General features: G+C 62.9%; 1 protein-coding gene and 1 long non-coding RNA gene across 4 annotated transcripts; one reads left to right on the top strand and one right to left on the bottom strand.

Moving 5' to 3' along the window:
- Positions 1–1779: 1779 nt before the first annotated feature.
- LOC107323852 lies at positions 1780–4239 on the bottom strand. Its single transcript, XR_001559356.2, has 2 exons — positions 3683–4239; positions 1780–1942 (listed from the first exon to the last, which is right to left on the bottom strand). It is a non-coding gene; the product is annotated as an uncharacterized LOC107323852 (long non-coding RNA).
- LOC107323815 (collagen alpha-1(XVI) chain) lies at positions 2562–20910 on the top strand. Of its 3 annotated transcripts, XM_015883213.2 has the most exons (72): positions 2562–2657; positions 3503–3615; positions 5169–5231; positions 5311–5428; positions 6832–6955; positions 7036–7311; positions 7397–7477; positions 7585–7716; positions 8067–8114; positions 8526–8552; positions 8798–8833; positions 8929–8955; positions 9094–9156; positions 9248–9289; positions 9374–9418; positions 9522–9557; positions 9840–9902; positions 10009–10053; positions 10125–10220; positions 10328–10366; positions 10717–10761; positions 10999–11034; positions 11135–11251; positions 11337–11372; positions 11446–11481; positions 11591–11680; positions 11765–11809; positions 11896–11931; positions 12002–12055; positions 12174–12290; positions 12372–12407; positions 12515–12622; positions 12710–12832; positions 12898–12951; positions 13020–13061; positions 13193–13228; positions 13428–13481; positions 13630–13698; positions 13784–13837; positions 13912–13938; positions 14018–14083; positions 14163–14216; positions 14302–14355; positions 14459–14512; positions 14598–14642; positions 14724–14840; positions 15146–15181; positions 15298–15378; positions 15455–15499; positions 15760–15804; positions 16828–16881; positions 16966–17019; positions 17321–17374; positions 17484–17528; positions 17606–17659; positions 17848–17883; positions 18057–18119; positions 18190–18261; positions 18365–18418; positions 18514–18558; positions 18643–18687; positions 18806–18859; positions 18942–18995; positions 19110–19160; positions 19275–19364; positions 19444–19479; positions 19553–19597; positions 19690–19878; positions 19972–20038; positions 20110–20286; positions 20377–20454; positions 20533–20910. In XM_015883213.2, the coding sequence occupies exons 2-72, from the start codon at positions 3531–3533 to the stop codon at positions 20733–20735; spliced, it is 4878 nt and encodes a 1625-aa protein (XP_015738699.1). In that variant the 5' UTR covers positions 2562–2657; positions 3503–3530; the 3' UTR covers positions 20736–20910. The 3 variants fall into 3 exon arrangements, with proteins under 3 accessions (XP_015738699.1, XP_015738700.1, XP_015738702.1); XM_015883214.2 differs by lacking the exon at positions 15146–15181; XM_015883216.2 differs by lacking the exon at positions 15760–15804.
- The last annotated feature ends 280 nt before the right edge of the window (positions 20911–21190 follow it).

Here is a 21190-nt window from a genome sequence, read left to right as displayed (position 1 = left end):
TGGGGACACGTCTGTCCCAGCTCTGCTGTCCCCCATACCGTGGCACAGTGGGAAGGGATTAATGCCCAAGGAATAGGGGGACCCTGTGCTGGAGCTGGCATGGAGAGACCCTCACTTTGACCCCATGGGGGTGTCCAAAGTGCAGAACCCAGTGCCTCTCCAGCAGCTCATTGTTTCCTACTGGTGTGGGACAGCAGTGCTGGGGGGTGACTGCAGGCACAGGAGCTGCACAGAGGCACGTGGGCAGGTTGCAGACCCTCAGAGCTCTGGTCTCTCCCCTGGCCGTCCCTCTGAGCACTGACTGCATGGCCCAGCTCATCCCAGTGCTGACCGGATCGGGGTTGGGGCTGCAGGCTGGGAGTGAGGCAGTGCTGGGCTGGGGCCAGCTCCAGTTGTGCAACACAAAGGGACCAAAGCCTCAGTGCAGGGATTGCAGCTGGGGATCCCAGGGCACTGCTACAGGATGGGGGCATGCAGCTGCCCTGAGGCTGTTTGCTGCTCCTTGGGACATTGGACTCATTGCTGACAACAGCAGCCATGTCTGCACACTCTGCTTGCTTGGAGTCCTCTCCACAACCCCACATCCAACCTGGCCCAAACTTTGGGGCTGGCTCTGGGTCCCGTCTTTCCCTTCCCAACCCCAGGCAGCAGCAATCAGCAGCGGCAGGCAGTCCTGGGGAATCTGGTGGCAATTAGCAGCTTTTATTACTCATGGAGACGCCATATGGGTGAGGGAATGGAGCCCGCCCTGGCCGTGCAGGATTGCAGGGGGAAGGAGGGGGGGATGTGTAGGGAAGAGCACAGGGGTCATCAGCCCCAAATCCCAATGGTGGGTGCACAATGTGTGAGCAGCATCTGCGGGTTGGAGACCCCCACAGTCATTTTCCATCTGAGCTGCTGAGCGCTGCAAAGAGCTGTGCCAAAAACGTTTGGGTTTTGGGGGTGGAAACGATGGAGCAAACAGTCAGACGGCACGGAAAGTTCCTCTGCTCGGCTCCCGGTGCCTCCGCCTTTCTCTCTCTGGCGAAGCACTTCCACCAGAAGAGACAAAGCTGCTGCTCCAGCGCCACAAACCCGGAATCCACACCGCAGGAATTCCGGGCTGGCACGAGATGGGGATGGAGGCGGGGAGCCCCGCGGTGACGATGCTGCACCGCATGACGCTCCATCACAGGCAAATTGTCTCCAGCTTTGCAAACTGCAGCGCTCTGCTCAGGGTCGGGTTTCTTGGCTGCCAGTGCTGCTGTTTCTTGGAAATCCAGCTCAATTCAGCGCTTCCTGGGGCCTGTGGTCTCATCCCATCCCTGCTCCAGGGGGATGCTGGGGGGATATTTGCTCTCTTGGTGGAGCTCGAGGCCATCGGCCCCATGGCAAAAGGGGGCAGGAAGCCATCCCTGAGCCTGCCCCATAGCTGGGGGAGCAGGATGCAGCCTCCTGCCCCACGTGCTGGCATGAAACGGCACAGAGCTGCAGTTATCTCCGTGCTGTGGCTGCCCCCAAGCTCTTGATGCCAGCAGGGTCACTTTGTGCCACCACATAGGGAACAACCAGCCAGAATGGGGGGAATTGAGGCCCAGTGGGAGCAATGTGGGGGATGGCTGCCACCCCCAGCACTACACACAGCTGTGCCAGCACCACCAAGGGGCGAGAGGAACCTGCCCAGGCTGCAGCGAGGTGCCCAAGCTCTGCTTGAACCTGCGCAGAGCAGCCGGGAGGCTGTGATGAGAGAACAGTTCGGGGTGAATAATCACCCACTAAAAAGGAATGATAAAAGTTGCGTGATGTTTCATACCCACTCGCTTTAATTAGCCTTAATTGCTACAGTAGGCAAGACTCGGATGAACTGAGCGCTCCGTCACCGCATCTCGGGGGCTGTCGGGTGGATAAACGGCACCTCCAGCAGCAGCTCTGCCTGCTCTGCCCCAGCTTTATTTACTGCGGGCTGAATAAATATCAGTTGTTAATTAGAGCGCGTTTATTGAGATGCATGCGTCCCTCACACACATTTGTAAAGCTTCAGTGTAAATAGATTCATTCTAATCTGGGAGGGAAGCGGTCGAGCAGGGGCGGTGCTGTGTTGTATTGGGGGATGTAGGGGATGCATGGGGCTGATTTGCAGCACTCGGGTTGTGTGGGGCAGGGGCTGAACTGTGGGTTCTGCCTGAGGGAACTCCTATGGGGACACCCTGCTCCACACACTGCTGCATTTCGGGCCAATGACAACAAGCTCCTGGGGCACTCTGTGCTTCATCATCCCCCTGTGCCCCACTGTCCTCCCTGTGCTCCAGCACCACGATGTCCCCCCAGTGCCTCAGTGTCCCCCCCCTGTGCTGCAGTGCCCCCTCTATGCTCCGGTTTCCTCCCTGTGCCCCCGTGTCTCAGTGCGGGGCTCGCTCCACCAGGACACCTCGAGGTGGGGTGGGGAGAGGGCGGTGTGCTGCTACCCGGCATGGAGGGAGAGGAAGAAGAGGAGGAGGAGGGAAGCGAAGGAGGGCGGTGGTTCTGTCCCACCCCCCACCCCGTGCAGGGGAGGAGGAGGGCGGGCAGCGGCCGGGGGCGGCTCGGGCCCCCCCGGAGGGAGGCGGGGAAGGCGGCGGACGGACGGAGCGGAGCGTCCGGAGCTCAGAGCCCGGCCCGAGCCGCACCGAGCCCGGCAGGTGAGCTCCGGGCAGCGGGAGGGCGGCGCTCCGAACAGGGATTTACCCGCATAGAGGGAACGGGGAGCGGAGACCGGGACGGGGCACGGCAGAAGTCGGAGTGCGGGGGGATGATGTTGGGGAAGCGGTGGTTTAGAGTCGGGCTGGAGTGGCATGAAGTCGGAATTTAGGGGGTATAAATAGGGATAGGGGGGGTATAAAATCGAGGTGAGGGGGTATAGGGTTGGAACGCAGCATAATAAAGTTGGGATGCAGTGTTATGTAGGGCAGTTAAAGCCGAGACGCAGCGGTGTCGGGTCGGGTTGGAGCTCAGGGCTACAAGGGAGAGTGCGGCAACGGCAGAGCCGGGGGTGTAAAGTCGCATCGTAGGGGGGTGAAGTGGGGCTGGGGGGGGTCCTGTCCGTGTCCCATCCGGCAATGGGGAGCAGTGGGGAGCGGGGCTGTGGTCTCGTGCTGTCTCGCAGCTTTGCTTCGTGGCAGGAAGCGGGCGGGGGGGGGGTCAGGTCGGAGTGACCCAAAGGGCTTTGGACCACTCCAGGGAACCACGTGGGTCCGGGAGGTAAAAGAGGATGAACTAAGAGCTCCTTTGGGGTCCTCAGCAGGAAGCACGTGAACTCTGGGGCACCTCAACGTGACTTTGGGGTGTATCTGTGTGTTGGGGTTGGTGAGGAGGGGGAGGGATCCAGCAGTGGGTGGGGGCCTCAGTGCAGCCCCAAAGGTTGTGGGGGCTGTGGCTGAGTGGCTCGGGGCCTCCTCCATGCTGATGGCTTACAGGTGGCTTCCCAGTGTGGGGAATGGCCGGGGCCCACCACCCACCCACCTGACTGCCCATCTCCCACCTGCAGGCAGCTGAATCGGCCCCAAGCTGCTGCCATGGGCACCATGTGGGGGCTCTGGGCCCTCATCCTGGTGGGCCTCATTGGTGCCTGCAATGGGATGGAGATGACAGCAGAGGAAGGTAAGGGGCATGGGGAGTGGGGGGGCATGGGGTCTGCACCCCCCAGGATGCTCCTATTCCTCCTTACCTGTCCCTGGGTGTTCAAGGAGGAGATGAGAGCAATGCTGGAGCCATGAAGCGTGGGGCAGAGGTGGCTGGGGGTCACCGTGAGCCGTGCTGGGTCCCCATGTGCCGGCAGTAGGGCTGGCTGTGTGCTCCCTGCTCTGACTGCACGGGATATGGGGCTTTACTCAGCATCCCAGGCAGGCTCAGGGCCAGTGAGAGCAGAGCCAGCACCGTCGTGGGGAGCCAGGCCGGGGACACCCCTCTTCCACCCACGTCACCCCTGCAGCACTGGAAACACCCTGCAGGGAGGGAGTGGGCTTGGCCATGCTTTGCTTGCAGGTGCTGGTTGCCAGCTGGCTGCTCTGTCCTGTAGTGGGGCTGCTCAGAGCTCATGGGGCAGCGTGGCTCTGGGTGCAAGGTGGGAAGGGATCTGGACACAGTACATGGAAAGAATGGAGGCACAGAGCTGTGTCCCTGCTCTGGGGAGCATTGGTGGAGCCCTGAGGGTCCCCTTTGCAGTGTCCTTAGTTGTGAGTGGGGTGCGGTGTGGGGCTGGCGGTGGGGTGAGCTGCAGGCGGATGGTGGGGAGGAGCTGCTGGCAGCAAGGCTGTGGTTGCATCAGTCCTTGTGGGGGTGGAGCGGTGCTCGTCCTGGTGGGGGGTGCAGGGGCTGCAGCCTCTTGGCACAGCCAGGGCATCCAGAGGGCAGAGCAGCACTGTTGGCATGGCACTGTGAGGTCCTGGTACAGGGTGTGGGACCCCATGGCTGGCACTGGCAGTGCTGCTGTGGGCTGTTCATTAGGGAAACGATGGCTGGGATGGCCTCAAAGCAAGCAGTGCCCATTGTGAGGTGTACCCCCTGCCCTGAGCAATGATCTCAGCACCGCCTGCACATGGAGCTCTGCTCCAGCAGCACAATGTGCTCCAGGGCCAGCGCCAGCCCCTCAGTGTGAGTGAGTGGGCAGTGATGGGGAGAAGCTGTGGGGCGGAGGATGGCCCGGCAGCGCTGCCTGCACTGAGGCACAACAAATCCCTCTTTCAATATCCCCTTGTTTCCTCCTCCGTCTCGCACCTCCCAACATCTGGCAGCATCCAGCGGAGGTGGATGAATGATGTTGGAGGGGTGATCTGTCAGCTCTGGGTCTGACGCAGTGTTTCCTGCCTGCACCCATCCCTTCAGTGCTGCTCACCCCTCACCTGGCAGCCCTCGTGCCCACCCCACATGCTCCAGCTCTGGGGGCACAGCAGGGCAATGGGACGCTTTCTCCCCACGCTGGGTGGCCGCGGCACCGGGCCCATCTCCTGATGGTGATTCCAGGCGTGGGGCTGCTCCAGACAGAGCACGGCTGGGGAAGGCATTGCATGCAGCGACCTCGCCATGGGGAGCCAAGGCTGAGCTGGCCGTGCTCCCACTCACAGCACATGGCTCTGCTCCTGGATATGGGGCTGTGTGTGCCCCTGTTTGTGTGTTTGGTGACGTGGTGGTGATGCTCTGCTTTGCCTTTGCAGGAGCACCGTGCCCACGGCTCTGGGATGAGGACCTGGTTGGGAACAAATATGAGAACGTGACGGGTAAGGAAATGGTGACGGGGCTTGGCTCTGCAATGGGCTGCGTACCCACAGCGGTGCCCTCACCCCCTCCATCCCGCAGGCTTTAACCTCATTAAGCGCTTCGACCTGCTGAAGATCTCCTCTGTCAAGAAAGTGCGTGGCTCTCGGGGCGCCGTGCTGCTGCGGCTGGGGGCCGTGCCGCTGGTGCAGCCCACACGGTGAGTGCAGCCCCCCACTCCCACCCACCTCTATGGCAGCACCATGCATGGACCTGTCCCTTCCAGCCCTGTGTGATGCAGGCAGTGAATGCAGCAGGACTGTGGCACCCGTGGGGACGTGGAGGTGCCAGTGCTGTGCGCTGCCTGCTCTCCTCCTCGAAAGTAAATCACTCTGGGCAGTGGGGACGCAGCCAGCCCTTACGTAAGCGCTGTGCTGTGGATGAGCTGCCTGTGCTCTCCTGAACTTGGCAGGCTTTGCTCGGGGTTTAGCTGAGCCCAAAGCGCTGCACGGCTCTGGGTGCAGGTTTGCCATGCAGAGCCCAGCCCTGATGGCTGCATCGCATCCTGTCTGCCTGTGCCCGAGGCTCTGCTCCGACTGTGCCAACCCATGGTCTCAGGGCCAGCAGCTTCACCGAGCTGCCACGCTGGCATGGGGTGGGAGAGCATCCATGTGCAGTGTAGGAAGGGGATGTGCTTTGCACTCCCTGAGTTTGGCAGTGGGGAGAGTATTTTGGGGTACCTTAGGGTGAAGGAGAGCCAGCTCCTGGCCCGGCCAGCTGAGTCCTTAGTTGGCTTTTGGAGGCTGTAAGCTGGTGTTGCTCTTGGCTGGGTGCCTGTTGCAGCCTGGATCCGGTTCTTGGGAACCCGTGGATGTTGCTCTGTCCTGGCCTTGCTCCACGGTGCCCAGCGATGGCAGCCCCGCACCCAGCAGCTGGGACAGCCACCCTGGTCCCATTCCAAAGCGGTGGTTGGAAAATTGCTGCCGTGGTGGAGGTTGGGAGCTGAGTGCATCCCAAAGCAAATAGCTGCAATGATGGAGCGGGCGGAGAGTGGGGCACTGCGGCTGCCTCAGCACATTGCCTCCGTGGGAGCATCCATCCTGCACAGCATTCAGTGTGGGGATGGGCTCCTGGCTGCAGCAGTTCTTGAGTGCTGCACCAGTAGGATGTGTGGGGACAGCCAGTGCTTGGGGTGTAAGGTGGGGCTGTGCAATGGGGCAGGGCTGGGGACAGAGCCCCTGCTGCAGGCTGGGCTGTGTATGGGCACAATGATGCTCTGTCCTCATCTCTGCATGCACTTCTGGCTGCTGCAGGAGCTGTGGGGCTGAGATATGGGGCTGTGGGGTTGTGCTTTGGGAAGAGCAGCACTGATGTCTGTGCCCCACCAGGCAAAGAGGGAGCAGCTCTGATGTTTATCTCCTGTTCAGCTCCTTGTTGCACAAGTGCTGGCATCTCCCAGCCAGAGCCCGTCTGTGTTCCAGCAGAGATATAAACAGCTCCTGGTCCAGCACTGTCCTGGGGCTGTATTTCCCAGGAACAGCTCAGTGGGGCCTTTGGGGCTGTGGTGATGTGGGGGCTCAGGGCTGGAGCTCACACGGGCCCTGCTGATGCCTGTCCCTGCAGGCAGGTGTTCCCCCATGGGCTGCCCCCCGAGTTCACCCTCATCCTCACCTTGCTGCTGAAGAAGAACAGCACCGGGGAGCACTGGTACCTATTCCAAGTCGCCGACCGTCATGGCTACCCCCAGGTACGGCTGTGGGATGGTGGGTTATGGGGACAGGGGACCCCCAGCCGCCGTCCCTGAGCACAGTGTCCCTTCTCTGCCAGCTCTCCCTGTCCGTGCATGGTCCTGAGAAGAGCCTGGAGTTCCAGGCCAGGGCTCCGGGAGCCACGTTTGTCAGCACGGTCTTTACGGGGAAAGCCGTCTCGTCGCTGTTTGACGGGCGGTGGCACAAAGTGGTGCTGGCGGTGCAGAGCCGCGCTGTGTCCCTACACGTGGATTGTGGCTCCATCTCCTCCAAACCTTTGGCTCCGAGGCGGGCGCTGAGCCCTGAGGGCAATGCGTTCCTGGGGCTGGATGCGGTGCGCGGGACCCCGGTGCGGGTGAGTCCTTATGGGGCTGTGGGTGCGGGGTTTGGCAGCGGGTCCGTCATCCCTCACCCCGCCATCACTCCCCATGGTGCCGCAGTTCGACCTGCAGCAGGCGTATATCTACTGCGACGCAGAGCTGGCCCGGCACGAGGGATGCTGTGAGATCTCAGCCAGCGGGGTGAGTGCGACATGCAGCGCCTCCATGGGAGGGGGAACCGGGGCATGCTGCTAAAGGTGTGGGATGCATCAGCTCACAGCACCCTGCTCCCTCTTCTCTCCCATCAGTGCCAACCCGACGTGCCCAAAACGCGGCGTCAGGCGGAGCTGATGCAGAGCAACAACCTCATCGAGATCTCCCCGCAGCCGCAGGGCCGGGTGTTCACACGCTGCTTCTGCCTGGAGGAGCCGCTGGGCCCGGTGAGGCGTCGTGCTGGCAGCCACAATGTGCAGCCACGTGGATTCGGCCCCTGGAAAAGCCCTGCCTCACTTTTTCCACTGCCTGCAGAGCTGGGATGGAGCTCAGCACAGGAGCCGGCAGCACTGAGTGCTGGGGGGGTGGGAGGATGGGGGGCCTGCTGGTCCTGAGGGGCGGGGAGGGTACATGTGTGGGGTGGTAGCCAGGGGTGTATGGGGTGGCATTGCCCTGGGGGGCAGCTGTGGGGTAACACAGGGGGTGCGTGGAGCTGCATCACCCCAGGGTACAATTTAAGGGTACCTTGGGGATGCACACAGAGGCATCATCACAGGGCGGTCTGCTCTCTCCCCAGGAGCCAGTGAGAGAGAAGAGCAGCCTGAAGGGAGATCACAGGGAGAAGGTGAGATGAGGGTGGGCTGGAGCCCCCCGTCCTGCTCCCACGTGCCCGGTGCTGCTCTTCCTCCTCCTCCTCCTCCGCTGCCTTGGGGCAGTTCTGCCAGAGCTGCAGCACTGCAGTCAGGAAGTGCCGTGTCTGCTCCCCCGAGCAGGAATGAAGGCCCCATTTGCTCTCTGCTGCTGCTGGAGCAATCCCAACCGCAGCTCAGGGCCTCTTTGTTCCTTCCAAGCAGCCGCAGAGCTGGGAAACATCTCCAGCACAGCCCGTGCCCCGTCCCTGCACCGCCCTGTCTGGCTCAATGGGATCCCATCGGGCATCCCTGGGGACACAGGGACCCCTTGGCATGGGCTGTGGGGTGCAGGGGGGTCTGAGCCTGCCCGATGCTCCTTCTCACCTCTGCTCTGCTTCCCACAGGGCTACAAGGGGATGCCCAGCGAGGAGGTGAGGCTGGGGGTTGTGGGACCCCCGGGAGCCCTCAGCCCTGTATTCCTCAGTCCCATGGCAACGTGTTTAAGTGGCTGCTTTGGCTCTGAGGAGCTGTGGTCAGCCACAAAGCCGCAGGGACAGCCTGTGCCAGCCCACGTGCTTGGCCCCTATGGGGCTGGAACTCTTTCCTCCATTTCCCCTTTCCCACTCGCACATCCCCATGGCTCTGTGGGTACAGATGCCCTCTCCATCTCTTGCAGTGCCCGCCCTGCCCACCGCAGATGGCTCCGACAAATGTGAGTGTCCTGGGGCTGCACGGGGCTCTGGGTCCATGTTCAGTGTCACCTGTGGCTGTGCCAGGCACTGTGACACTCCTGTCTCCTCTCCATAGGTGACACTCGGTCCCCCAGGTCCCAAGGTAGGTTTGTCCCCCCCCAGCACAGCTCCAGCAGGGTTTGGCTGTGGAGACCCCCAGCTGTGCCCCATTGCACAGTGGTGAGGGGTGTTCATGGCCACAGGGACAGTGGTGTCACCTCTTGTCACTATTCTCTTGCAGGGTTTGAAGGGAGAGCGTGGCCTGCCCGGCACCCACGGCACCAAGGGGGAGAAAGGCAACCGTGTGAGTGTCCCCAGTGGGGGCCCCACTGTCCCCCCGTGCCATGGGGCTGCAGAGCTGTGTCCCACTCTAAGCCACCTCCTCCTCTCTGCAGGGTGCTGACTGTGTGCGCACAGACCCCAGTGGCCCCGTGCAGGTGAGACCCTCCCCCAGCCCACAAACCCCTTTGCCCCATATCCAACCCCATCTCATCCTCATCCCCATCCCTTTCTGTCCCCAGTGTGCCGAGGGGCCGCGGGGCGAGCAGGGGCAGCGTGGAGAGCGGGTGAGTGGGGCTGGGGCTCCTGCGGGGTGCCAGTGTTTGCACACTGGTATTGGAGATGTGTGCCTGGGGGTCCTGCTCACACTGCCCTCTCTGTCCCACACAGGGGCTGCCAGGGGCGGCTGGTGCTGATGGGCAGAAGGTGAGAATGTCTGGGCACAGCATGGTGACAGAGTGCTGGGAGCTGGGGTTGGATGCACACAGAGCCCACAGGGACCCTGAGGCTTTTGTTGGGGGGATGTGGGGCGTTGGTACTGGGAGCAAAGAGCAGCCGTGCTGGGGAGATGAGGAGATGACGTTGCAGACATGGGGATGGGGAGCCCAGGAACAGAGAGGGCAAAGCTCTGCCCACTCATCCCTGGAGCATCCCCAGTGTCTGCCCAAGGGAGGTGATGCTGGTGACATCTGTCTGTCTGTCCCACAGGGCCAGAAAGGCGAGAAGGGTGATGGGGGACTTCAGGGCAAGCCGGGCCGTCCGGGTCGTGATGTGAGTAGTGCTGACTATGGGGCAGGCTGTGGGGCACCAGCATCTCCAGACCTGCCCATCCTGTGCCATGCACGGCACTCACCATGCGCTCATCCCATCCCATCAGGGCCGGCCTGGAGAGATCTGTGTGGTGGGTCCCAAGGGCCAGAAGGTAAGTGGGGTCTTGGGGGCATCTGATGGCACCCAGGAGCAATGCCATGGACACCCCTCCTTCCCTTGCAGGGGGACCCAGGTCTTGTGGGACCTGAGGGGCTGGCAGGAGAGCCGGGACCACCAGGGAAACCAGGAGCACCAGGGATTGGCTTTCCAGGGAAGCCGGTATGGATGCTGTGCTGTGGGTGTTGCTGCAGGAGGGGCAGCAAGGGGATGCTGCCCTATGGGGTCCCATGGCTGCCACGCAGCTGATGCCATCCTCTGCTTTTCAGGGTGATCCTGGTGGACCCCCAGGTCCAAAGGGAGAAAAGGTGAGTGGGGGGAATAGGGGGTGTCCACCACCTCCTCCAACCTGAAAGGTCAGTGTGGGGCTCACGGGACCCTCTCGGATTGTATCGTGGTGCTGTGGCCTCACTGGGGGCTCATTCTGGGGAGGGGCTGCTCAGGAGGTGCTGAGAGTCCTACATGGGGGGTTGGCAGCTGCTGGGGTCTCCTGTAATAGCTGGTGCTGGGGGACATGGGGGAGGGTCTGATTCCAGTCCCTCATTTATGGAGCTGGAGGGGAGTGATGGGGCGGGGGGAGGATGCTGGGTTGGGGGCATGGGGCTGAGGGGCTGCAGCTCCCACTGTGCCAGGCTCACGCTGCCACCTCTGGCTCCAGGGCAGCTCAGGAGCTCCTGGACCTGGCGGATCTCCTGGGACACCCGTGAGTACTGAACGCTGCTCTTGGAGCCAAACCGGGGTCACAGACGGGTTCCTTGGCTCAGGGTTGGGGCTGCTTGGCCTGAGCCACAGTGGGATCCAAGCCCAGGAATAAAAAGGGCTCGGGATGGCCGGCAGCCTTGCTGGGGGCTGGGATGGAACCTGATGGAGGTGCTGAGTGCAGGCAGACAGAGCTGAAGGAACCCAGTGCCCCGTTGCCATCCCTGCCTTCCTCCTGCAGGGACCACGCGGTGTCCTGGGACCCAAAGGAGACAAGGTGGGTGTAGGGTGCTGGGTGCAGGGCTGTGCTTTTCCCAGGGCTTGGGCCCTTGGGAAGCCCCCACCCCGGGACTGTGCCTCACTGTCCCTGTTTGCAGGGTGAGCCGTGCCAGCCGTGCCCTGCTGTGCCCATGGGGATGCTCAGCACTGAGGGGCTCCCTGGGAAGCCTGGACCCAGGGGGGAGCCCGGGATACCTGGCAAGGATGGAGTGTCGGTGAGTTGGGCTGTGACCTTGTGGGAGGTATGAGGGGGGTCGTATCTGCAGCTCTAAATGCTGCCTCCCATCTCTCCACCTCCAGGACAGACCCGGCCCTGTAGGACCCAAAGGGGACAGGGTAGGTGATGCAGGGCTGAGCACACTGGGGTGGGATGGTGCTGAGAGCATCAGCTCCTCCTCTTCCTTCCCAGGGAGACCCCGGCATCAATGGGATCAAAGGGGAGAAGGTGAGTGTCCGTCCTGCTGTCCCTCATCCCTCTGACCCTTTCACCTGCTGTGGGGCCAGCCCTCTCCCTGCCCCACAGGCAGCCCTACAGCCCCCCATGCCCCTTTCAGGGAGACTCCTGCCTGTCCTGTGACCCCCATGTCCTCGCTGCGCTGCTGCGGGAACCCCCCGAGGGGCGTGAGAGTGAACTGGGATCATTGGTGAGTGCATGAGGCTGAGACCCCCAGACCCACTGAGACCCCATCCCCATGGCTGTGTGTGTGACCACATGTGCTGACAAGCAGGACAAAGCAATCCTCCCTGGGCTGGCTGGAATCAAGGGCGAGAAGGTGGGTGACTCCACAGCCCCCTTTCTGCCCACCCCATGGGCTCACAGAGGCTGCCTAACCCAGACCCTGACCCCACTGTCTTGCAGGGAGCTGGTGGCCAGGAGGGACCTGCAGGCAGACCGGTGAAGTAGGGTGTGGGTGGGGGGCTCGTGGGGGTCTGTGAGCTCTGCAGGCTCATCTCTGCCATCACAGGGGCTCCCTGGGAGCAAGGGAGATCCAGGTGTGCGGGGGCTCAAAGGAGAGAAGGTGAGTGCTGCGCTGTGTCCTCACTGCCCCATCCCTGAAGTGTCCCCATGCAGGTGGGCCCTGGGATGGGGCTGGGGCTCAGTCCCCCTGCCCAGCTCTAAGCGCTCTGTGCCCACAGGGTGAGCCATGTGGGCAGTGTCCCTCAGCTCCGCAGGCACTGGAAGGAGCAGCAACAACGGTGGCTGTGCCTGGAGCACCGGGACCGCAGGGCAGGGATGGTCCCCCTGGCAGAGCGGTGAGTGCCCCCCATGTCTGAGGGATGCCTGTCTGGGGGCCCAGGGATGCTCTGGCCTCATCAGTTTCTCCATTCCCACAGGGCAAGCCTGGTGATGCTGGTCAGAAAGGGCAGAAGGTGAGAGAAAGGTGTGGGGTGGGGATGCAGAGGGAGCTATGGGCACCCCTGTCCGTGGGGCTGGGCAGTGCTCCCTGCCCTGTGCCAGCCATTGCTCTCTTTGCCAGGGGGACATGGGCAGCCCTGGGGACCCAGGTTTACCGGGCACAGATGGACTGCCAGGGCTGTCGGGTGAGCCAGGAATCAGGGGTCCGGCCGGCCCCAAAGGCGAGAAGGTGAGGACCCTGCACTGGAGTGGCTCAGGAGGAGACCCTCATCTGTCACCCCATCCCAACCTCCTTTCTCTGCTCCATCCTCTGCAGGGAGACGCCTGTGAATCCTGCCCCACACTGCAGGGACAATTCTCAGACGTCATCGGCATCCCAGGAAAACCTGGTGCCAAAGGGGAGCAGGGAGAACCAGGCATAGGCCAACCGGGCAGAGCCGTGAGTGCCCCAACCCACAGCAACCCAATAGCACCCAGCCATGGGGTGACCAAGCTGTGTTGTAGGGGAAGCCGGGGCTGCCGGGGATCCGAGGTCCTGCTGGGCTGAAGGGGCTGCAGGTGAGTGGGGCCATGGGGGTGGGCACTGGGGGGGTCTCAGTGCCTCTCACTGCTCCTTGTGTCTGCAGGGTGAGCCAGGACCGCCGGGCATTGGCAAGCCAGGACCACAGGTGGGTGCCGTGCCGTGCTGTGCCATGCCGTAATGTGCCATGCTGTGCCATGCTGTGCCATGCTGTAATGTGCCGTGCTGTGCCATGCTGTGCCAGGCAACTCTGCCACCTTTCTCCCTCTGTTTTCCCAGGGAGAGCCTGGGAGCACTGGGCAGCCTGGGACCCCTGTAAGTGTCATTCTGGGCTCCCCAGCACTGAGATACAGCAGCCTCCAGCCCCACAATTCCAACACATCCCCCATGCAACTCCCCTGTGCTACTGGTGACAGCACAGTCCTGGCTCTGGAGTGGCCTTGGGGACAGTGCTGGCACTGCTGCTGGCTGAGTGGGATGGGAGGGGAGAGCTAACAGCATCTCCTGCCCCCAGGGACCCCCCGGACCCCAGGGACCTCCAGGACTGGCAGCAGAGAAAGGAGCCAAGGTATGGGAGTCCCAGAGCCGTGTCCCACTGTGCTGCCTCATGTTCCCATGCTCTGGCAGGGCTCTGCCATTGTGCACCCCTAGCTGTGGTGCTCCCCAGCTCCCTCTGCCCACCCTTGATCTCAGCCCCTGCTGTCCTTTCTCTGCAGGGATCTCCAGGGCTCAAAGGTGCCGTGGGTCCCCCTGGGCCACCAGGGACCAGCATCACTGGGCCACCAGTAAGTGCAGCCCTGAGGGGGGCATTGCCATCACTGTGCTCTTGGTGCTGAGCTCTGAGCTTCCTCATGCTCCTCTTCCTCGCAGGGCCCTGAAGGGCAGCAGGGGCTCCCTGGGGTGCCTGGCTCCATTGGGATGCCGGTAGGTGTGGGACGTGTTGGGGGCACAGTGGGGCTGGGGGTCACCTGCTGACACCCATCTGTGCCTTTCTGCAGGGAGAGAAGGGCGCCCGGGGTGAGAAGGTGAGTGGGTGCTGGGGTGAGGACGGGGATCCACCACTGCTGCCATCCATCACTCTGCTCTCATTCCCTCTTTCTGCAGGGGGACCCCGGGGAATGTGGCTGCCCCTCCAGCCCACGCCAGGACCCCAACCACTCTGGGATGCCAGTGAGTGCTGTGGGTCCCATCCCCATTCCCACAGCTCGGTGCCATCCCACTGAGCATCCCTCCTTCCTCTCGGCCCCAGGGAGCTCCAGGACTCTGGACCGGGACATCCTGGCAGCCCCAGCCGGGTCCCCAGGTGGGTGCTGTCCCTGCATGTGGCACAGCTTCCAGCTCACACCACCTCACTGCTCATTTCCCTGTTCTGTTTTGGGGTGCTGTAGGGTCCCCCCGGTGCTCCTGGTCCCCCTGGTCCTCCTGGTGCCCCGGGTCGCCAGGTGAGCAATGGAAAATGGAAGCAATGGAGTGCTCAGCAGGGCTGGATCCTGGCCCTCATTGAGCAAAGGGTTTCAATAGTCAGAGCTCTTTCCTTGGCTTTAGGGGGTCCCAGGACACAATGGATTGCCAGGGCTGCCTGGGCCGGCAGGAGACCTGGTAGGTGGTGGCTGTGCTGGGCAGCATGGATGGCCTGTGGGCATCCCTATGCATCCCTCTCTCATCCCTCCTTCGTATCCTGCAGGGGCCATTGGCTGTCATGGCTGAGAGGAACATTGAGGTGCTGAAGGTGAGAGCGTGGACTGGGACCTGGGGTCACACCGACCCCTGACCCCCTTGGGGAGCTGCTGACCCCCCCATCTCCTCCCAGAACATCTGTGGGGACTGCGCCCAGCTGCAGGCGGCCTTTGAAGCACCCATAAGCTTCAAGGGGGAAAAGGGAGACCAGGGCATGCCAGGAGCCCCCGGCAACGAGGGCTGTGCACGTGTGAGTATTGACACAGCTCCCACCTGGGACTGGTGCACCTTGGGTGAAATGCAGGGATGCTCCCGAGCACCTGGGCATCAGCTTGTGCAGCAGTTGTGCAAAGCAGCAGTTGTGCAAAGCAGCAATTGTGCAAAGCAGCAGTTGTGCAAAGCAGCGGGTGCTTGCAGGGCTGGGCAGGCTCTGGGCACACACAGCCAGCACGGGGTGCCCCACTGGGACGTGGGCTGATCCTGTCCAGCTTGGAAGCAGTGGGTGCTGAGCACTGCTCCCAGCTCAGCCCCTGGTGACTCTGGGTTTTCTTGCAGTGCTTTGCCCAGTTCCCAAGAGCTGAGGAGGCTCGGGTGAGTGACTCAGGACACGGCCCTGCTCTGTTGGGGTGCTTGCTGTGGTGCTTGCTGGGGCTGGATGCTGCTGTTGGGCTCCTGATCCAGGTGCTGATGTGGTGCCATTCCTGCAGGGTGACAGCCCGGATACGGACTGTGCAGGTGACCCTGGGCTCCCTGGTGCCCCAGGTGTCCCGGGTGAGAGAGGCGAGCAGGTGGGTTCCCCTGGAACCAGAGCAGGGCTGTGTCCCCATGCCATGGTCCCATCTGACGGCACCTATCCCTCCCCAGGGCTTACCAGGACAGCGGGGACCCCCAGGGCCACCCGGCCCCATTGTAAGTAGCCATGCTCAGAGGCAGAGGGCTGCGTGGGCATCATGTCGCAGCACTTTGAGTCACCAAGGAGGGACATGGTGCCCTGCCATGAGGCCACGGTGACAGGGGACACGGAGCAGCAGCACCAAGATGGAGCAGGACCCTATAGAGCTGGGCTGGGGCTGAGCTGTCCCACACCACCTGCTGTGTGGCACCCCAAGGGCTCAGCCCAGACCCTGGTGGGCACTTCCAAGCTGTGACCTCCCCATTTCTCCCCTCAGGGCCCCCCAGGCTTTCCTGGCACACCTGGCGCACCCGGACTGCCCGTAAGGACCCAGCAGGGCTCCGTTCTGTGCCGTCTGTCACTGCTGCTTGGTGTGGCTGTGTCCCTATCCCAGCTCCCCAGGAGCAGCCACAGCACGGCTCTGCCCCCCTCCATCCCTCACCTCTCCATCCATTCATGCCTTCTATCTCCATTCAGGGGCTCTCGCTGGTCTCAAGCTCAGCAGCATCGCCTTGAGCTCAGGGTGCAGCTCCCTTCTGCCATCCTCTGCCCTGTGCTGGGTCCTGCACCACGGCAGGATGGGCACATTGCAGTGCAGCCCCATGTGTGCGCTGGGTGTAGCCACTGACCCCCAGCCCCCCCTCTCAGGGCCGGGGGGATGCTGCCATGCAGCTACTGAGCTCGTCCTCACCCTCCCTTGGTCCCCAGCACCTGCAGGGTCAGCCAGCATCCACCATTTCCATCTGCATCTTCATCATCTTCATTCTCACCCTCCTTCCATCCCCACTCTCAGGATGTGGCTGTGGGGTTGGTAGCAGTCCCACTCCAGTGGCTCTGGGAGGATCCTGCCCTCTCCTCGTCCTGCTCCCATCCCCTCCCCTGCTAATGTCACCATAACATTATGGTCTGTGTGGGTCTGTGTGGGTTGTTGCTCTGTGGTGTCACTGTGTCCTGTCCAGGCTCCACTGTGTCAGCACCACATAACCCCCTCTAACCCCCCCAGCAGTCCATGCCACCGAGCCCAGGGGCTGTTGGCTGTCACCTGTGTCTCTTGTCACCTGTGTCTCTTGTCACCTGTGTCACCTGTGTCACCATGCCCTGTGTGCTGCAGGAGGATGGGCAGCAGTGGGTGCCCTAACCAGGCTGGAGCTCTGAAACATCCTGGCTATGGGCACCCCTGCACAGTGCCCCTCCAGGTCTGCCCTGGCACTGGGGGGTGGCACAGGTGGTGGTGCCCCTACACCCAGTGTGCTCCTAGGGATGTGCATTACAGAGCTGGGGGGCAGAGCACAGCCCCTGGGGGTGCAGCCCCCCCTGCAGCTCCTCTTTTCTTCCCCCTCCAAAGGGTCTCCAGGGGGAGCGAGGCCCCGCTGGGCTGGCTGGAGCCAAAGGGGAGCCGGTGAGTGTGGGACAGAGGGACACTGCTGTCCCTGTGCACTGACCTGGGGTGCAGCTGGCTCAGCACCACCTTCTCCCTGTGCAGGGACCCCCAGGACAGCCCGGCTACCCTGGTGCCACGGGACCCCCTGGCCTTCCTGTGAGTAATGTGGGGAGCCCTGCAGCACGTGCCAGCCCCCCATCACCTCCCGTGTCCCCATGCCTGCCCCTGGTGCTTGCTTGAGCCCCTGCACTGCCAGGGACAGGTGGGAGGTCAGGGGACCTGGGTGGGCACTGTGTCTGTCCCTTGTCCCACATGTCCCCATTGCCTCTATTCACTGTGCCACATCCTGTCCCTCCATCCATCCCTGTGCCACATTCATGACCCACATCCACGTCCCATCAGTTCCCCATGTCCCATCCATGCCCTGTGTCCCCGCTCCACCTCCTTCCTCCTTCAGGGCATCAAAGGTGAACGAGGCTACGTGGGCCCACCTGGAGAGAAGGGGGAACCGGTGAGTGCAGTGCTGTGTGGGGCACAGGGGTTGGGGGCTCATCCAGGTTGCCCCTCACTGTGGGGTCCTTACAGTCGCCTCCACCTGAGCCCTGTTCTCCCTTCCTCAGGGCCCCCCCGGCTTGGATGGTCTCCCCGGTGCCACGGGGCCGGCGGTAGGTGTGGGGCTGTGGGGAGGGAGTGGTGGTCCGGTCCCAGGGACCCCAAGGGGCTCACACTTGTCTGTCTGCAGGGACCGAGGGGTGAACGTGGGCTGCCGGGCGGTGCTGGTGAGAAAGGTGACCAGGTGAGATCCCCAGGTGGCTGGACCCATCCCTACAGCCCCTTCCCTACAGCCCCTTCCCTACAGCCCCTTCCCTACAGCCCCTTCCCTACAACCCCATCCCCACACCTCCGTCCCACTGGCCTTATTCCCTTTGGGAAGAGGACCCCTGGCCATTGGGCAGGACCCAGCTCAGCTCTGTCTCTCTGCAGGGTTTCCAAGGCCAGCCTGGCTTCCCAGGGCCACCTGTGAGTACATCCTATAGGGCAGGGGTTGGGATCTTCTCCCTGGGCACATAGTATGGGACAATGCAAGAAGAGCATCCCTGTAGCAAACCCATTGCAGTTAATTTGGGGATGAAGGGATGCACTATGGGGGTATCTCATTCACCCCTGGGGAATATTGCTCTCCTCCTCCTCAGGGTCCCCCCGGCTTCCCAGGGAAGGTTGGCCCTGCTGGGCCTCCAGGACCTGCAGCAGAGAAGGTGGGTGCCATGGGGACAGGGCTGGGTGGTGGCACCAGGGGACACCCTGACCCTGGTGTTGTTCTTATAGGGCAGTGAGGGTGTACGGGGGCCTACAGGGATGCCAGGGCCCCCCGGACCCCCTGGACCTCCAGGCATCCAGGTAAGGGCTCCCCCTGCCTATCAGAATGATTCCATCCCTGTGCTGGTCCCTGGGGAGCTGCTCTGGGCTCGTCACCCCCTGAGTCCTCTCCTTGTCCCTGCAGGGCCCTGCTGGCTTGGAAGGACTGGATGGCAAGGACGGCAAGCCGGGGCTGCGGGTGAGGTGTTGGGGTGTGCCAGGCTCTGGGGGGCAGCACCACCCCATAGTCCCTGGATGTCCACAGCCCATATCTGTCAATTTCTTTCTCCCTAGGGTGACCCTGGCCCCCCTGGACCACCAGGAATGATGGGTCCTCCGGTGAGCGATGGCTTTTCTGGTGCCCAGACTGTCCCATAGGCTGCACCAGTGTCACCCTGACCCCAACCTCTCCTCTCCCTCCAGGGCTTTAAGGGCAAAACTGGGCACCCGGGGCTCCCGGGACCAAAGGTGAGTGGCTGGGGGGTCCCTCATTGTCCCCAAAGCAGTGGTCACCCCGTGGTGGTGACAGCCCCGCGTGAGGGTCTCTATGCACTGCACTGCCCACCCTGTCCCTTTGTCCTTGCAGGGTGACTGTGGCAAACCTGGTCCTCCTGGGAACACTGGCCGTCCTGGGGCAGAGGTGAGAGTGGGGAGGGGACAAAGAAGCCCTATGCTGAGTGATGGGGCCCACACCCCTCCCTTCATCCTACTGCCTCCTGCAGGGTGAACCCGGCCCCATGGGACCCCAAGGCCGGCAGGGACCCCCAGGACTCATTGTAAGTGTCTTTGTACCCTTGGCGTGTGCTGGGATGGTGTAGGGAGTGCTATGGGGCCATGTTCCCAAACCAAGGGGCACTGTCTCCTGCTGAAACCCCTCTCTCTGCCCCCAGGGCCCCCCTGGCAGCCCAGGGCAGCCGGGTCCTGCTGGCCTCGCCGGAGTGGTGAGTACTTGTGGGGCTGCCCCATGGTCCCCTATAGCCAAGTGGCAGGATGGGGACAGGGATGGGGAGAAAGAGTGGTGGCCATCCCCATCTCTTGCTGCATCCACATCACAGGGACTGAAGGGTGAGCGTGGCTCAGCAGGGGACCGAGGTCTGCCAGGAATGCCAGGACAGCCAGGGCCACCAGGACACCCAGGACCACCGGTGAGAGCAGGGGGTGGGCACAGGGGACAGCGAGCACCGTGCCAAGCACACCTCATATCGCCCCACTTTCATCCCGCAGGGCGAGCAGGGACCGGACGGACCCATTGGTAAAGAGGTACAGGAGGGGCAGTGTTTGCTGGGGTGCCCCCAGGACAGTCCCACCGCCCCACTCCTCTCTGTCTCCCCAGGGTCCCCCAGGGAAGCCTGGCACTGCGGGACCTGCTGGCCAGAAGGTGAGAGTTGCCACAGCTCCCCCATGGTGCCCCCAGCCCTACACCACAATGGGGTGCTATGGTGAGAGCTCTGCTTGTCTGTGTCCCTACAGGGTGAAGCCGGGACCCCTGGAATGCGAGGGTACCCTGGGGAGAAGGGCCGTGCTGGCTCACCTGGGGGGCCGGGGAAGAGCGGCTCCATGGGCCCCATAGGGCTGCGGGGTCCTGCAGGTGAGAGGGGTCCCCCCGGCTCACCAGGACCTGCAGGCAGCCCCGGGCTGCCGGGACCCCCCGGGATGATGGTAAGTTGGGGGGGCAGCTCAGGAGCAGGAGCTTGAGTCCAGGGCACAGAGCCAGGGCTCAGTGGTTGTGTCTTTTCCATATCCCCCCCCCAGGGTGACGTGGTGAATTACGACGAGATCAAAAGGTTCATCCAGCAGGAGATTAACAAGATGTTTGATGGTAAATGGGGTGACAACAGGGACAAGGGCTGGTGCCCCTCCAGCCCCACACTGAGCCGCCTGTCCCCGCAGAGCGCATGGCGTACTACACATCACGGATGCACTTCCCAGTGGAGATGGTGGCAGCCCCGGGCAGGCCGGGTCCCCCTGGCAAGGATGGGCTGCCTGGACGGCCGGGACCCCCGGGATCCCCAGGGATGCCAGGGCAGATCGGCAGAGAGGGGCGGCAGGGAGTGCCAGGCATGCGGGGTATGTGCTGCCCACTGACCCCAGGTGTTGGGGTGTCCCCTATGGGGTGTCCCCTGTGGTGGGGTTTCACCATTCACATCTCTCCTCCAGGGGAGCCGGGAGCCAAAGGAGAGAAAGGGGAGAAGGGGATGGGGCTGATGGGGGACAGTGGCCCACCAGGACCCCCAGGTGAGTTCCCATTCCCTCTCTTCATTCCTGATGATGCTATATCAGCTCGGTTCCACCATTGCTCTCTTTGCCTTCCAGGTCCCCAAGGCCCACCAGGCTATGGGAAGATGGGTCCTCCAGGCCCCGTGGGGCAGCAGGGCATCCCTGGCATCCCCGGTCCCCCGGGTGCCACGGGGCCACCAGGCAAAACAGGGCACTGCAGCCCAGCGGACTGTATGGGAGCTCTGCCCATGGAGCAGCCAATCTTCCAGCCCAAGAATGCCAAGGGCCCCTTCGGCTGAGCCGGCCCCACTGCGCCCCACTGCTGCTCTTATTCTTGCCCCCGTTTTCCAGGGGGCTGCGCTGGTCCCGGGGGGGGGGGTTGGGTGCTGTTTGGTTCCGTGGGTGGGTGGGTGTTGTAGGGCAGGTGGATCCTGCCCAGCCCAAATACAGCCGTGCTGCTGCCCCACATCCCCACTGCTCGTGTGTGGTGTCTCATCTAAACAGCCCAACCCTGTGTGTGGGGCTGAGCTCAGCGCCCTGCTGCGGCCATTGGGGTGGGGGGGTTGGGGTGATGACATGGGTGATGGCATTGAGATTGGTGATGGCATTGGTGATGGCATTGAGATTGGTGATGGCATTGGTGATGATGGTGAGGCCAATGATGTGATACTGACAATGGAGATCATAGAACATCCCCAATGGGTCCCATAAGGAGCATTGAGTCCAACTCCAGTGGTGATGATGATGATGATGG

The sequence above is a fragment of the Coturnix japonica genome, chromosome 23 (genome assembly GCF_001577835.2).
Source record: "Coturnix japonica isolate 7356 chromosome 23, Coturnix japonica 2.1, whole genome shotgun sequence".
Lineage (NCBI taxonomy): Eukaryota > Metazoa > Chordata > Aves > Galliformes > Phasianidae > Coturnix > Coturnix japonica.
This window is presented reverse-complemented; position numbering and strand designations above follow the sequence as displayed.